The sequence below is a fragment of the Gavialis gangeticus genome, unplaced genomic scaffold (genome assembly GCF_001723915.1).
Source record: "Gavialis gangeticus isolate Ggan-Ray unplaced genomic scaffold, GavGan_comp1, whole genome shotgun sequence".
Lineage (NCBI taxonomy): Eukaryota > Metazoa > Chordata > Crocodylia > Gavialidae > Gavialis > Gavialis gangeticus.
Genome location: NW_017729027.1, coordinates 4,432,141 through 4,445,685, shown reverse-complemented (window position 1 = coordinate 4,445,685; position 13,545 = coordinate 4,432,141). Strand labels below are relative to the sequence as shown.

The window sequence follows — 13,545 nt, the reverse complement described above, 5'->3', positions numbered from 1 at the left end:
CAGTTTTTATCCAGTTGTTCTTGCGCTGATTTTTTTCAACCTAAAAAGTGCTTTTCTCTTCTTAAACATTTCATGCTTCTCCCCCTTCCCCCCACCCTTCCCCTTCAGCGTAGACTGAGACTTTCCTGTCTGCCATGCTGGGCAGTAACCCACATGCCAGGGCTGTGATCCTGACTGCTTATCTGAGTGTGCACACCTCTCCCCACACCCCCACCCCCACTGCAGTAGCCTGGAGCCCATGACCTGTGGCTCTGTGGCCCTACCCTCTACCCCACATTTGGTGTGGGGATTAGCCCCAGCCTTCTGACACCTGTGCTCCCAAGTTAATGACAGTAGCCCTGATTGTGCAGACACTTACACAAATGTTTAACTTCTGCTTATGGCAGGAGTTTCTCTTGGTCGTACAGAACCAAAAGCCAAGCTAAAGATGAAATACAAAGATGTGTTTGCAAGATTCACCCAAATAATAGTCTCAGAGAGCTGCTTTTGGAGCCAATTTCTGGGTGTGCTTTACAGGAGGTGTAACAGCAAAGGAGCAGAGGCAAGGCTGTCTGGGGAGCCGGTGCTGTCTCTTGTAAATTAAAAAACCTGGGAGACTGCTTTGATTATGACAGCCTGGCCAGCTTTGCTTATATTTTGCTGCCTGGCAGTCTTGGAACTACAGAAGCTTTTTCTTTCAACCCCTACTATGTTCTATATTTTGTAAGCCAGTAGGAGAAGCAACATAGGCCAAAATTAGCAAGACTGCCTTGTGATTTTGTGAAGGCTATGTAAATAGGAGAGAACATTTGGGCAGGATCCATAAACAGAGAACACTGAGAAGCCTTCAATTTAAGTTTCCTGTTAAAAGTCCCTCAGCATCTCCATCTTGACCCAAACCACTCACATATTTCATCACTGAAATACACTATGGGCACGTCTATACATTTTGCCAGGGTGATGTAGGAAAGCACTACATTGCCATACAGTGCACTATGATTATATAGTGATCACATGCGCCTACACGTGACTGGCAGTTAAATCACCATAGTGGCATACTCCCCCAGTATAGCACACTGCTAGGGCAACATAGTGGCAAAATCTAACCATGCATGGCATGCATGGCACAGTACAGTGGTTACTACACGGTGCTTTAGTACTTCCAAAAGTACTGAGTCAGTGGGGCACTACATGTAGCACATGCCCTGTGCTCGCTCCTGTACCTGTGCAGCATGTGAGGCCAGTACCTCCCGCATGCCACATACAGTGCAAGCTCCAGTGCAGGGCCAGTGTGTGCAGGCTAGATTCCGCACCGTGGGCGCTGCACGTAGCACAGGATCTGCAGGCTTGCCTAGTAACCACATCCAGCTCACCAGGCCAGATGAGTTTAAACACATAACAGGGGTATTAATGGCAAATTAGGATTGTATCACTACATGAAATTGGGTCAGGTAAAGGCTTAAAAGAGCTTACGGTCAAACTATGTCCTTGGCATGAGGCTGGTGCAGCTGCACTCATGCTGGTGCCCATGTGAGTACTAGTCTTGCCTGGTCCTCAGTCTGCTCAGCACAGGTGGATAAGGAGTTCTTCCCTTCTCGTGTTAAATGGTTACATGATGCAGCTCTGGCTGCTGTGCTTTGTCACATAATAAGGGACTGTGGAAAGCGTGGAGCTCTAATAACTTTCAGATCTCAGCCTTGGCATCCTCTGATCTGCTGGTTTGGAGGAGTGAGGACTAAGCTATGCATATGACCAGAGTGCACGAACTACTGGAAAGCTCCTAAGCCTTTGTTCTCCACACCTTCTCTGCAAGCAAGCAACATAAATGAAACACTGACTGAACTTCACAAGTACCAGTTGCTTTTCTAGTGACTTTTTCTATTCATATTGTAAACTTTCAGCTTGTTGAGCATGAGCATACCTCAGCCTACCTAGGAGATGCATTAAACTGTTCCCTCACCTATAAACATCATATCCAGAAGGCCAGCAGTAAAGTCTCAGCACAGGTAGCTGCTTGGAGATGTTTAGCCAGGATGACATGAGGTGCCAACTTCAAAGTGCTCAGAACCACTGCACTTGTAATGATATATGACCCAGCAGAATATTTTGCTTCTGTATGGTCCAGAAGTTGTCACACTAAAAAGCTCAACACTATACTTAATGTGCAGAGACTCAAAAGGTTGCACAACTTATACTTGCACAGCTGTACTCCCCATATCACTTGGTCTAATGCCCAAGAGTACAAGATGACAGAGCCTAACTAGCAATACTAGCAATAGAGGCAAGAGATGATGAAATCACCTGCTCCATCATCTATTAACTTAAGACCCAAACTGATGGAGGCTTAAGAGGCACAAAAGTTGTAAACCATTTGTACGTGAAGCCCACAAGCTCTTGGAAGAGATTGGGGATGCTGAACCAAACCCACGGGTAACAACAGATTGGGCCAACCACTGGGAAGTCAGACCTATTCCTGCAGCATTTTATACCAACATCAAATGAGTCCCCTACTGGGCACAACCTTGACAGAGAAGTACGGGTCAAGCTGAATAGACTGATCTAGATATGGATGCTTCAAAACAACACTTTACAAGATGAACAGCTTGGACAGTCCCCTGTGTGAATGTGGTGCCCAAAACACAGCACAGCATTTAATTGAAAGTTGCAATATCTACAAGTGCAGATAGGGTAGATGGAACAGTCCTAGTAATGACCCCAGACAGTGACTCATACATCTGAAAGTTGATATCTGTTGCCACACCAAAGAAAAAGTGCTTGTTGAGCATGAAACATCTTTACAAGTTGCTAGAAAAACAAAATCCCAAGGCTACAAGTTAATTTTAGACAAAATAATGTAGAAACTTAGCAGAAGACTGCAGTGGCTTTGAAAATATCCAAGCACAGGAAAAGACTGTAAAGAGAATTGCATCAAGAAATCACATTTCCTGCTCTATGCACTGTGAACCAGTAGCTGTATAAGTGGTGGAAAGGACTATAGAATATAAAATCTTGGAATAGAAGTCACGATATTGGATTACACCCCAAGTCCATTTGACATAGTGTCCTCTCTGACACAAGGTACTTCAAGGGAAGACATAATCAGCCCTCAGCATGGAGAAGTAGGATAATGGCCGTGTTCTTAATCTGCCCCTTGCAGTGCTTCTAATGATGCATGTGCTGATCCATGGTCAAATAGCACAATACTCAGGGATCTGAAGCCATTTTTATAAGATATCTGGGTGTGAGAAGAATATCTATTGATTCACGTTAAATCTTATCCCACTCAGGCACTATTACTATGGAGGATCTATTGGCTGTGTTGCCATTTGGAATGACTTTTGATCTGCTCGTGTTAAAAGGGTGCACACTGAAGGAAGCATTTGAGCACAGTGTGCACAGATATGGAAGAGGAACCGGTGAGCTGCTGCAGGTTGGGGGTGAGTTACCTTCCGTATGTTCTCACTCTTTCTACATGTTGCCATGTTACTATTTAGGCATCTAAAGCACTGCCACAGCCAGCAACCAGAGTAGTCTGAAAATGCATGCTCCTTCATGCTGACCCTGTGCAGTTTGTGTGGGTTCAATTAATTAATTTAGGCATGCACGGGAGCAAAGCTGCACCTGAATCTTCACCACACAGGGTGGTATGACTATTCCAAGTTGCAATCAATCAGGGTATGGGCTCTGAGTAAGGTAGGGGGTGTTCTGTCTACAAGACTGATAACTGAAGGATGAGTTTGCAGGGATGCCAAGGGCTATTCTGTCCTGCTTTTAGTCCTTCATTAGGTTGTGGTGTCTGGTTGTGAGTTATAATGCATTAAGAATTAATTGCAACTAGTGCTGTGCCATTGTTCCTTAAACTGCTGTACAGCAGACTATATGGAAGCATTGAATAAAAGGCCATCTGGCCAAGCTGTTTTTCTTTTTTGTTACATACACAACAGGACTTAAGCCCCTGAAACCCATGCAATGGTCAAAGCCCCTGCCCAACTGTTTCCCAACCCTGGAGGTCCCCAAAGTCCATAGGCTTTCCTGTGTTTTTTGTCAGTTGAGTTCCCCAGACACCTAAAATTCTGCTTCTGGCTATGCTAAGATGCGCCTCAGTTTTGACAGAACAGAACAGCTCAGTGTGTAGCTGATGCCTAAGCCCCACTGGGATCTACAAATTTGTCACTTGAAGGTCTCAGTAGGGCAGGTTTTCTTCAAGCAGGCTAAATGTATCAGGCTTCTCCTACACCCCTCCATTTTTGCCCAACCATTTAGTGGTTAGAGTGCTCCCCAGGATGCAGGGGACCTGGGATTAAGTCTTTCCTGTGCGTTTTCAGACGCACTTATGCCAATTCTCCAAGCAGGAAACATGTCAAAAGTCTCTTCCCCATTGAAACCGCTTCACTTGGCATGAATGACAACTATTCATTGAGCCAGAAAGAAAAAGGCAGTTATCACAAGACAGCAGGTAGTAGGGCTCTGCGAAACAGCACTGTGCCGATTCAACTTCCGTTTTGACAGAACGGTGTTTTGTTTCAAGTTTTGAAACCATTGTTCCATTTCGTTGAAACAGTTTTGCTGTTTCAACGCTGCTTTGATGTTTTGCCCATAGGTTATTATGGTGAAAGATAAAACGCAGCAGGCAGATCAGGGGCTCGCCTGCACCCCTGGGGGTGCTGCAGGGGCTGTACCAGAGGCCTTCCAGGGGTGCAAGCCCCCAATCTGCCTGCCAGATGAGAAGCCAGGTGCTGCTACCTGGGACCAGCTCCGAGAAGATCGGTGCTACTGCCAGCCCTAGGCGGCAACACCCAGCTCCTCTCATCTGGCAAGCAGTTTGGGGGCACGCACCGCCAGGAGGACTCCAGTACAGCCCCTGCAGCCTTCCTGGAGGTGCCAGCAGGTCCCCAATTTGCTTGCCGGCTGACAGGAGCCAGGTGCTGCTGTCTGGGGCAAGCAGGGCTGGGACAGATCAGCTTGTACGGGGCCCCCGCTACCGGCGCTGAAGCCAGTAAGCCTGGCTTCAAAACTCAAAACCTTTAGAAACTTTTGAAACGTTTTGAGTTCCCTTGTTTCGTTTTGAAGCTGTTTCAAAGGGTTTTGTTTCATTTTGGTTTTGCTGTATTGAGCTCGAAACAGCTTCGAAACACTGGCCAAAATTTCGCAGCGAGTAGGACGCTCCCTGGGAAGGGGGGCTTTGTTTCATTTTCTGATTCAATGACTGTTCTATCCAGTGAGCACAGGAAACCAGCTTTCCCCCTTTCTCTGCACAGTCACAGGGTAGGGGAAAAGCAGGTATAGCATATGGCAAAGTGAAAAAGCTTCAAGAGATAAAGCCCTCTCCTCCCTGCACCCTTTATTCATAGCTGGCAGCCTGGAGGTTGCTTCAGGTTGCTTTCCCAGACAGGATAAAGGTACAGCTTTGTCAGCTACAGACTAAGTTTATTGAAGAGAGTTTTTTTTTTTTAAATCCTGACTGAGCTATTGGAAAAAGAAGGAAGGGCAGCGGGAGCTCTCCTCCAGCTGCCTCCGGAAAGAAAAGGCTGAGGTGTCTAACTTCAGAAGAAGGTTCAAGGGCCATGAATTGAGACCGAGGGAACACCTCCCAGCAGCACAGTGTAGCATCTAATTACTGCTCCTTTCTTGATCTCTGGACAGTTGTCTTTTTGTTAGCATTTCCTATTGTTGAGCTCCATATTGCTGCTTGCTGCAGCCATTGTGCTGAGCACTGAGCTGTCAGCATGCAGGTGTCCAACTGCTCACAGATTGTAGAGAAGTTCTAGGATTCCAAAGCAGAGGCTGCTGCTTTGTGCCTCATAAGGATTTAGTGCCTCCTCTTTCCCCTCTTTTTTCTATACAGGTTTCCCTTAATTTACGCAGGTTCAATTTATGCAAGCTTGCTCTTATGTGATGACCCTTTTGTACCCGAAATTCATTATATGCGAAGTAAATTTGCATATACGTGATCAGCATAGGCCTGGAGAATACCACATAAATCAAATTTGCATAAAGCGAGTCTACTTTATAATGTAAGAAATAGGGATAGGTTCCTTGTGTCAGCTGCTCCTGGGGCCGCTCCAGCACAGGCTGGGATGAGTGGACAAGCAGAGCCCCAGGCAGTGCAGGGTGCAGCATTCACCCCAGCCCTGGCTGCAGCAGCTCCGGGAGTTGACAGCACCAGCTGCCTGCAGCCACTGGGCTGCACCACGTCCCGAGCCCCTCGGGGCTCTGCCTGTCCCCACTCACCCCAGCTCCTGCTGCAGCGGTCCTTGGAACAGCTGGCTTATGCCAGCTCCCTGTAGCTGCTGGACTGTACCATGCCCTGGTGTAGGCTGGAGACGGGCAGTGCAGCGGGAAGAGTCTAGAACTGCTGTTGGTGTAAGCCTGCAGTGGCCACTGGCCCCAGCCTGCTTTTGTCTGGCTGCAGGTTTCTGCTTGCCCCTGCTGCAGCCCTGGGAGTGGCGGGCACCGCCTGCTTGCAGCTGCTGGGCTCCGACGCACTGGGGGGATTGGGGTAAGGTGCCCTGGGGCATTTGGGGCATGGCGCAACCCAGCAGCTGCAGCAGGGGCAGGCAGCTGCCTGCAGCTGGACAAGAGCAGGCTGGGGCCAGCAGCTGCTGCAGACTTGGGCCAGCCCCAGCCTGCTCTCAACTAAATCGGAGATGCAGGCTTTCATTAGACCAAGCTCCCTTCATCAGATTCTGTAAAAGGACATAGACTACTCTGTGCATCAAAGAGAGAGGGAGGAGGCAGGCAGAAGGGTCAGAAAGAAGTAGTGAGAAGGGCAAGGTGTCTTATATTCAATATTATAATTCTATTGGGTCATTTATGATTTGTTTGTGGAGCAGCCACAAAGGGAATGGGGAACAGGGTAGACAAAGGGGTGCAAGTTCCACTGCCTTGTGTACTTTCTTGAGTAAAATAAAAAGGCTGGTGTGTGCACAAAAGGACAGAGCAGAAAAGTATTTACAACAGGAGTTAGAATCCTATGGCCAACAGATGAGATCTGGACCACTGAACAATTTTAGGATGTTGGCAGCAATTTGGTAATGATGGGAACTAACTGATGGGCTTCTGACTCAGCAGCAGTGAAGAAGCAGTGGTGGCAGCATCCTGTCTTCCGACCAAGATGCGGTAATTCAGCCAGCCACCGCTAAAAGGTTGCCAACACCTGATTTCAAGTAATACAGGTCTAATTCTTAACAGAAAGAAGTTAATGGTGTGTCATTTTAAACCATCTCTAAACATTTTATATGGACTCAAAATACCTGATAGAGTCTGTATATTTAAAACACGCATATCTCCTTAGGCATCCATGTGGTCTATGATGTCTCCAGAACACCAGGAAACAGAGTTGTTAGCATTGAAGTTCTTTGCACTGCCTGTAGAGTACCCACCTACGTACCACTCGAAATGGACAAAACATATACAGTGATTCTTCCTTCATTTCTGTATCAGGGAGGAGATGGTTACAATATGCTGAAAGAGAAATCACTGAACCATAGTCGTGGTAAGTACAGGAGGCTCCATGATAGCAGTGTAGTAGATATTAATAAAAATCACCCAAATATTAATATTAGAAGCTTTTTAAGACCCTCTTCCATCTCAAAAGAAATTAATGTAACTTGTTTCCAGTCTCTGAATGCTCAGTTAATGGTCTTGCTTTAAGCCCAGCATCACAGAGAAATCAGGGAAGTACGGTTGGACGGGACTTCCAAAGGTCATTTAGGCCAACCCCCTGCCTGGGGCAGGATCATCCCTACCCAAACCATCCTATACAAATCCATAATCTAACCTCTTAGTAAAACTACTGTTAACCCTGACACAACCCAAGACAACGTCCTACCATCTCTCAAAAGTTGGGTCCGATACCCAGACACACACAGGGCATCTGTGATTGCCACTGGAGTCTGCCCTCCTTACTATGAGATTTTGTGGCCATGTGAAACAGCATACACCAATACAAAACAAGGACCACTTTGTCAGGGAAGAGGGTACCATTTCAAGGAATGGATCAGAAGCATGATCAAGGGGCACATACATGTTCTGGGCATTAGTAATGAATCAAAAAGAAGTGACAGCTTTCATTTACACTTCAAACCTTCTACCATCTAAAAGAAGAGTCTTGATAACCAAGTACATGCAGCCAAGGTGCTGAAACGTTCACCAGGCAGCAGAAATTCTTGTGGCTTAGCAGATGAAAGATACAGTGTCAGTATAATGGTGGGAATTTATTAGAGGCCACTAAATCAGGAAGAGGTAAATGAGGCACTCCAAGCCAGTGACAAATCTATCCAAAAGCTGTGGGATGGTACTGATGGGAGACTTCAGTTTTGTGGACATCTGCTAAAGAACAATTCAACCAAACACAAAATGTCAAGCCAGTTCCCATCTTGTGTGGAAGAGAACTTCCTGCTCCAGAAAGTGGAAGGTACAACTAGGGTTTACAACAAGATCTGTCTTGGATCTTGTGCAGACCAACAAGGAAGAAGTGGAGGATGTGAAGGTGATGGGTAACTTGGGAGGAAGCTATCACAATATGATAGAATTCCAGATCCTGAGCAGGGAGAGCATGAGGTCAGCAAAATTAGGACACTAGATTTAAAAAACGTGGATTTAATTTGACTCAGTAAGTTAGTCATGGTGTCATAGAAGGATAGATTGAATGATAATGGCACCTAGGAGGGCTGGGTGCTTCTAAACGCATTAGAAGCCCAACAAGAGACTGCCCACAAAATGGGAACACAAGAAGGATGGCAAGAGACCAATGTGGCTGCACAAAAAGCTTCTGAAATGCCTCAAAGGCAAAAGAAAAGCATACAAGCAATGAGGAAATGGACAGGTCACCAAGGACGCACACTATGAAAAAGCAAGAACCTTCAGGGACAAAATCAGGAAGGCAAAGCTAAAGAATGATGTGCACCTGGTAAAGGAGGTTAAGGACAACAAGGGGTTTTATATGTCGACCAGAAAAGAAACACTAAGGATACCAGTGGCAACACGTGGGGGGGGGTGTGCACCCCCTGAGTGTGCTGGTGCATTCCCTGTCAGGCCATGCTCCCTGTTTAGGTGGCAGGCAGTGGGGCAGCCAGGAGTACTGGTGCCCCTGCGAGCACTGACAAGGGAGCGGGGCTGCCAGCAAAAGCAGCCACACTGCTTCCAGAAGTGGCTGCAGGACTTCCGGAAGCAGTGCAGCTGCCTTTTGGTGAGTGAGATTGGCCGCCAGGGACCGCTCCCTGCACCACCCCCCAGGCAGCACAATCAATCACTGACTCGTGTCAGAGGGGGCAAATGCCCCCCGTGACTTGGAAGTCACTAGCTGCCCATAAAGGAAGCTGTGGGTCCACTCTTAACAAGCCATGGGAAACTCCTAACAGAAGACATAAAGAAGGCAGATGCACTCAACAGCTATTTTGCTTCAGGCTTCACAAAAAATATTAAGCTGTAGCTATACACCTAAAACAGATTATCTGGATAAGGAAGGGGGCAAACTGAGAGATGAGATAACAAAAGACACTGTCAGAGTTTTTGTTGGGTCTGAATGAATTCAAGTCAGCAGGGTCAGATGAGCTTCATCCCATGGCACTGAGGAAAGTGGCAGAGGACATATCAGCCCTTGGTAATGATCTTCATGAAGTTGTGGGAGATGGGCCAGGTACCAGAAGACTGAAAAAGGGCTAATGTAGTTCTCCTCTAACAAAAATGGCAAGGAGGAGCAGCCAGGAAACTGCAGACCAGTTAGCCTCACCTCAACACCTGAGAAGTTACTAGAGCATATCCTAAGGAAGGCCATTTGCAAGCACCTAGAAGAGAAAAGGCTTATCACAAGCAGCCAGCATGGATTTATAAAAGAACAAATCTTGTCAAACAAACTTGATCTCCTTCTTTGATAATGTAACTAGTTATGTGGATTAAGGGTATACTGTGGATATAGCATATTTGGACTTCAGCAAGGCTTTTGACAAGGTCTTGCACAACTTTCTCATAAACAAATTTGAGAAATGTGGGCTGGATAAAACTACTACAAGATGGATAAATAACTGGTTCAATAGCCACAAGCAAAGGGTATTTATTAACAGGACCATAGCAGAATAGCAGATTTTGAGTGGAGTCCCACAAGGGTCAGTCCTGGGCCTAATGCTATTCAATGCATTTATTAATGATTTGGATACTGACATAGAAAGCTTCTTGATCAAGTTTGCAAATAACATGAAACTGAGAAGGACTGTGAACACATTGGAAGAATGCAAGTGTAATTCAGAAGGATTTTGACATGTTAGAATAGCTGAGGTAGAGCTAACATGATGAAGTTCAGTATGGACAAATGCAAGGTGCTACACCTCAGGAGAAATAAATCAAGAACATAAATATAAAATGGGTGACACCTAATTAGGTAGCAGCACTATGGAAAAGGACTTGGGAGTCTTAATAGATTACAGACTCAATGAATCTGCAGTTTTGGGCTGCATCAATAGAAGCATTAGGTGCAAGACATTGGAGGTGAGAGTGCCTCTACTCAGCACTGGTTAGAGCCCTCTTATCTGGAGCATGGTGTGTAGTTCTGGGCTCCACATTTTAAAAAGGATGTGGAGAAGGTGAAGACCTAGGAGGTAGGCAAAAATAATTAAAGGGCTTGAAAAGCAAGTCATATAAGGAGACGCTGAAGGACCTAGGCATGCTCAGCATGTAGAAAAGGTGCTCAAGAGCGGGCATGATGGCAGTCTTGAAATACCTGAAAGTTGCCTTGAAGAGGGACAACACCATTTCTCTCTTGCTGCAGAGAAGAGGATGTAGCCTAATGCTTTTATATAGCAGCAAAGTAAGTTTAGATTGGCTATCCAGAAAAAAACTCTTTGCTGCTGGAATAGTGAGGCAATGGAATAGCTCAGGGCAGTTATGGACTCTCCATCACTGGAGGTGTTCAAGGAGAGATTGGATAGCTTTTGATCAGGGATGATCTAGGCATAACTATGCCTATATTCTACAATGGCATTTCCCATGCTTCTGGGCTTTGCTGGTTGCCCTCCCCCAGCCTTCTGCAACATGCATTTGAGAGTTTTTAAGCTGCCCTCAAAGGCATCAGGTGTTGGCTACAGCCAAGGCTAGGGATTTTGACTGTGGTGCACCAATGCTTCTGCTTGGACCAGAGCCCAAAGTCCCTGGCTAGAGGGTCTTGCCCATCCACTCAGTATCAGACCAATCACCATATTTGGAATTAGGAAGGAATGTTACCCCATGGTCAAATTGGTATGAACTGCAGAAGGCTCTGCCTGCCTCTGTATGGACTGTGGGGGTTTTGCCTCCCTCTGTAGTGGGGGCACAGCCCCCTTCCTGGAATCTTGTGAGCATATATTGACATTTGATAGAAGCGGGGCATTGGCTGCCATGGGTCCCCTGCTTTACCACTGGCCAGTTAAGATGTTACATCTGTTGTATCTGAATGGACAGTATTATTGCATAGAGCTTAGATCAGGGTTCCCAACCCCTGGGCCACACAGGGTCAGCTGCCAATCTGCAGGAGGGCTGGCTGCCAGACCAGAAATGACCAGGGACTGGCATACTGTAGCCTGGCAGCCAACCCATTTTATACTGTACTCAGTACAGGATTCAGTATTTAAAAAAAAAAGTTGGCTGCCTGCCTGCAGTATGCTGGTCACTGCTGGTCTGCGGTTACTTCTAGGAACCTCAGCTTAAATCATGGATTGTAGAGGATGGTTTGGATAGGGCTTATGTTGCCTCAAGCAGGGGGTTGGACTACATGACCTCTGGAGGTCCCTTTCAGCCCTGCCGCTCTGTCTTTTCCCTTCTCAAATGAGATATTGATGAGCCTTTTTCAGAGTAAGCCAACCCACCAGTCCTTTATCTACCATTGGGTAAATGTTTTACATAATTGTCATGCAGCTGCTGTTGTGCTCCAACACTTGTGTGTACAAGCCTGCAACAATACACATGAATTCAGTCATCCTACTTTAGCCCTGGATGAAGCAGGGTTAAAGCTGGGAGAGTTTTGCTCACTTGCATTGCTGCAGGCTCCTGCAGATGCCATTGCATAACAGGTGCTGCGCAGTCTGGTGCAGCAGGTCCCTCTCCCCTTTCAAACTGCTCCATGTGTCCATTAGTCCATGTCCATCAGCTAAACCAAGGAAACTGATGGAAAGAGAATGTCTTCATCTAGTGAAAGGCAAGTTGACAGCAACAGACACAGACAACATGAAAAGACTGACTATTCCTCTCCATGGAGGGCATGTGAGTAGCTTTCCCCCTTCCTCCCCCCCCAATCTCTCCAATTCATAGAATTGTGCCTTCTCCTGAACAGGAAGAACACACTTTCTACTTTTTTTTCCCCAAGTGGAACATGCATTTAAAAGTAGTAGCATCTCAAAGATTAATAGCAGCTGTAGCACTAGCTTTATAACAACATACAGTTGCATACAATAACAACTTGCATACAATTTTCTTTCCTCTAGGTGATTTCGACATTGATGTAGTCTCACGTTACCTTGACAGAATGGGAAAAGTCTTTCCAGCAGTTGACGGTCGAGTGAAATTTTCCGCTGGAAATTTCATCCAAGGAAGTCTTACTCTGGTTTCAGTTTTGCTCATTGTAACATTCCTATGCTTCAGTTAATTCTCCTAGCAATGTTTTTGGGTTTCTCTCCTCATCTCTTGCACTTTTTTGTAAACATTTGACCTCTGTAGGCAGGTAGCAGCATTGAGAGTATCATAGAAAGTTAGGGTTGGAAGGGACCTCAGGAGATCTAGTCCAACCCCCTGCTCAAAGCAGAACCATCTCCAACTAGATCATCCTAGCCATGACTTTGCCTGGGTTTTAAAAGCCTCCAAAAGGAGAACCCAAAACCTCTTTGGGTAACCTGTTCCAGTGCTTTGCTACCCGCCTAGTGAGAAAGTTTTTCCTGCTATCTAACCCAAATTTCCCTTGCTGCAACTTGATACCATTGCTCCTTGTTCTGTCATCTAACACCACTGAGAACAGTCTACTATTGGGGTCACTCATCCCCAAACCAGGTGAAAGCTAGGAAGATGATCAGGCAGAACAAGAGGAGGGGCTTGGCCAGTATGTTCTCAAATTCAGAGCAGCAGGTGCAAGCACACTTCTCCACACTCCCAAACTCAAGCTCATGCTTCAAAGAGGGGCACAGTATTGAAACAAAGCATGTTCTACAGATTGATTTGCATGGTGGTAGAAGCAGTAACAAGTACGCTCCTGATCACTTGGGGATTCTTCAGTTCCTCTCAAATTCCTCTCATCCAGTAAAGTTGAGAAAGAATCCATTGTCAATAGCCCAAGCAAGTTTAGTGGACATGTCTACACATGCAGTGCATGGAAAGCAAACTCTGGAGCTTATTGCTTCTGGGTGCACCATTTGAATGTGCATCTGGGACTGCATAATGTGCTGTGGAGGGGCTGGCTGGGGCATGGGGGTGCTCCAGTGTGGGGCTAGCCAGCAGACAGCCTTTGCCCTCACTAAAGCACCCTTGTGCCCCAGCCAGCTAGGGCAGCATCTATGTGTTCTCTGCTACGAAGTAAAAAGCTCAGCAGCAGGATAGTTTCATAGTTTC

The 13,545-nt window shown here is 46.3% G+C and overlaps 2 protein-coding genes across 2 annotated transcripts in view; one reads left to right on the top strand and one right to left on the bottom strand.

Moving 5' to 3' along the window:
- NT5E (5'-nucleotidase ecto) overlaps window positions 1–12,608 on the top strand; it is a 50,340-nt gene extending 37,732 nt beyond the window's left edge. Inside the window, exons 7-9 of the mRNA XM_019520392.1 lie at window positions 3,267–3,416; window positions 7,274–7,474; window positions 12,432–12,608. Of these exons, the coding sequence (XP_019375937.1) occupies window positions 3,267–3,416; window positions 7,274–7,474; window positions 12,432–12,592 (512 nt within the window). The 3' untranslated portion in view covers window positions 12,593–12,608. The remainder of the gene's footprint in view (window positions 1–3,266; window positions 3,417–7,273; window positions 7,475–12,431) is intronic.
- Window positions 1–13,545, bottom strand: part of SNX14 (sorting nexin 14) — a 152,241-nt gene that overhangs the window by 6,716 nt on the left and 131,980 nt on the right. The window contains exon 29 of the mRNA XM_019520388.1: window positions 8,066–8,068. The gene's annotated coding sequence lies outside the window, so the exon portion shown is untranslated. The remainder of the gene's footprint in view (window positions 1–8,065; window positions 8,069–13,545) is intronic.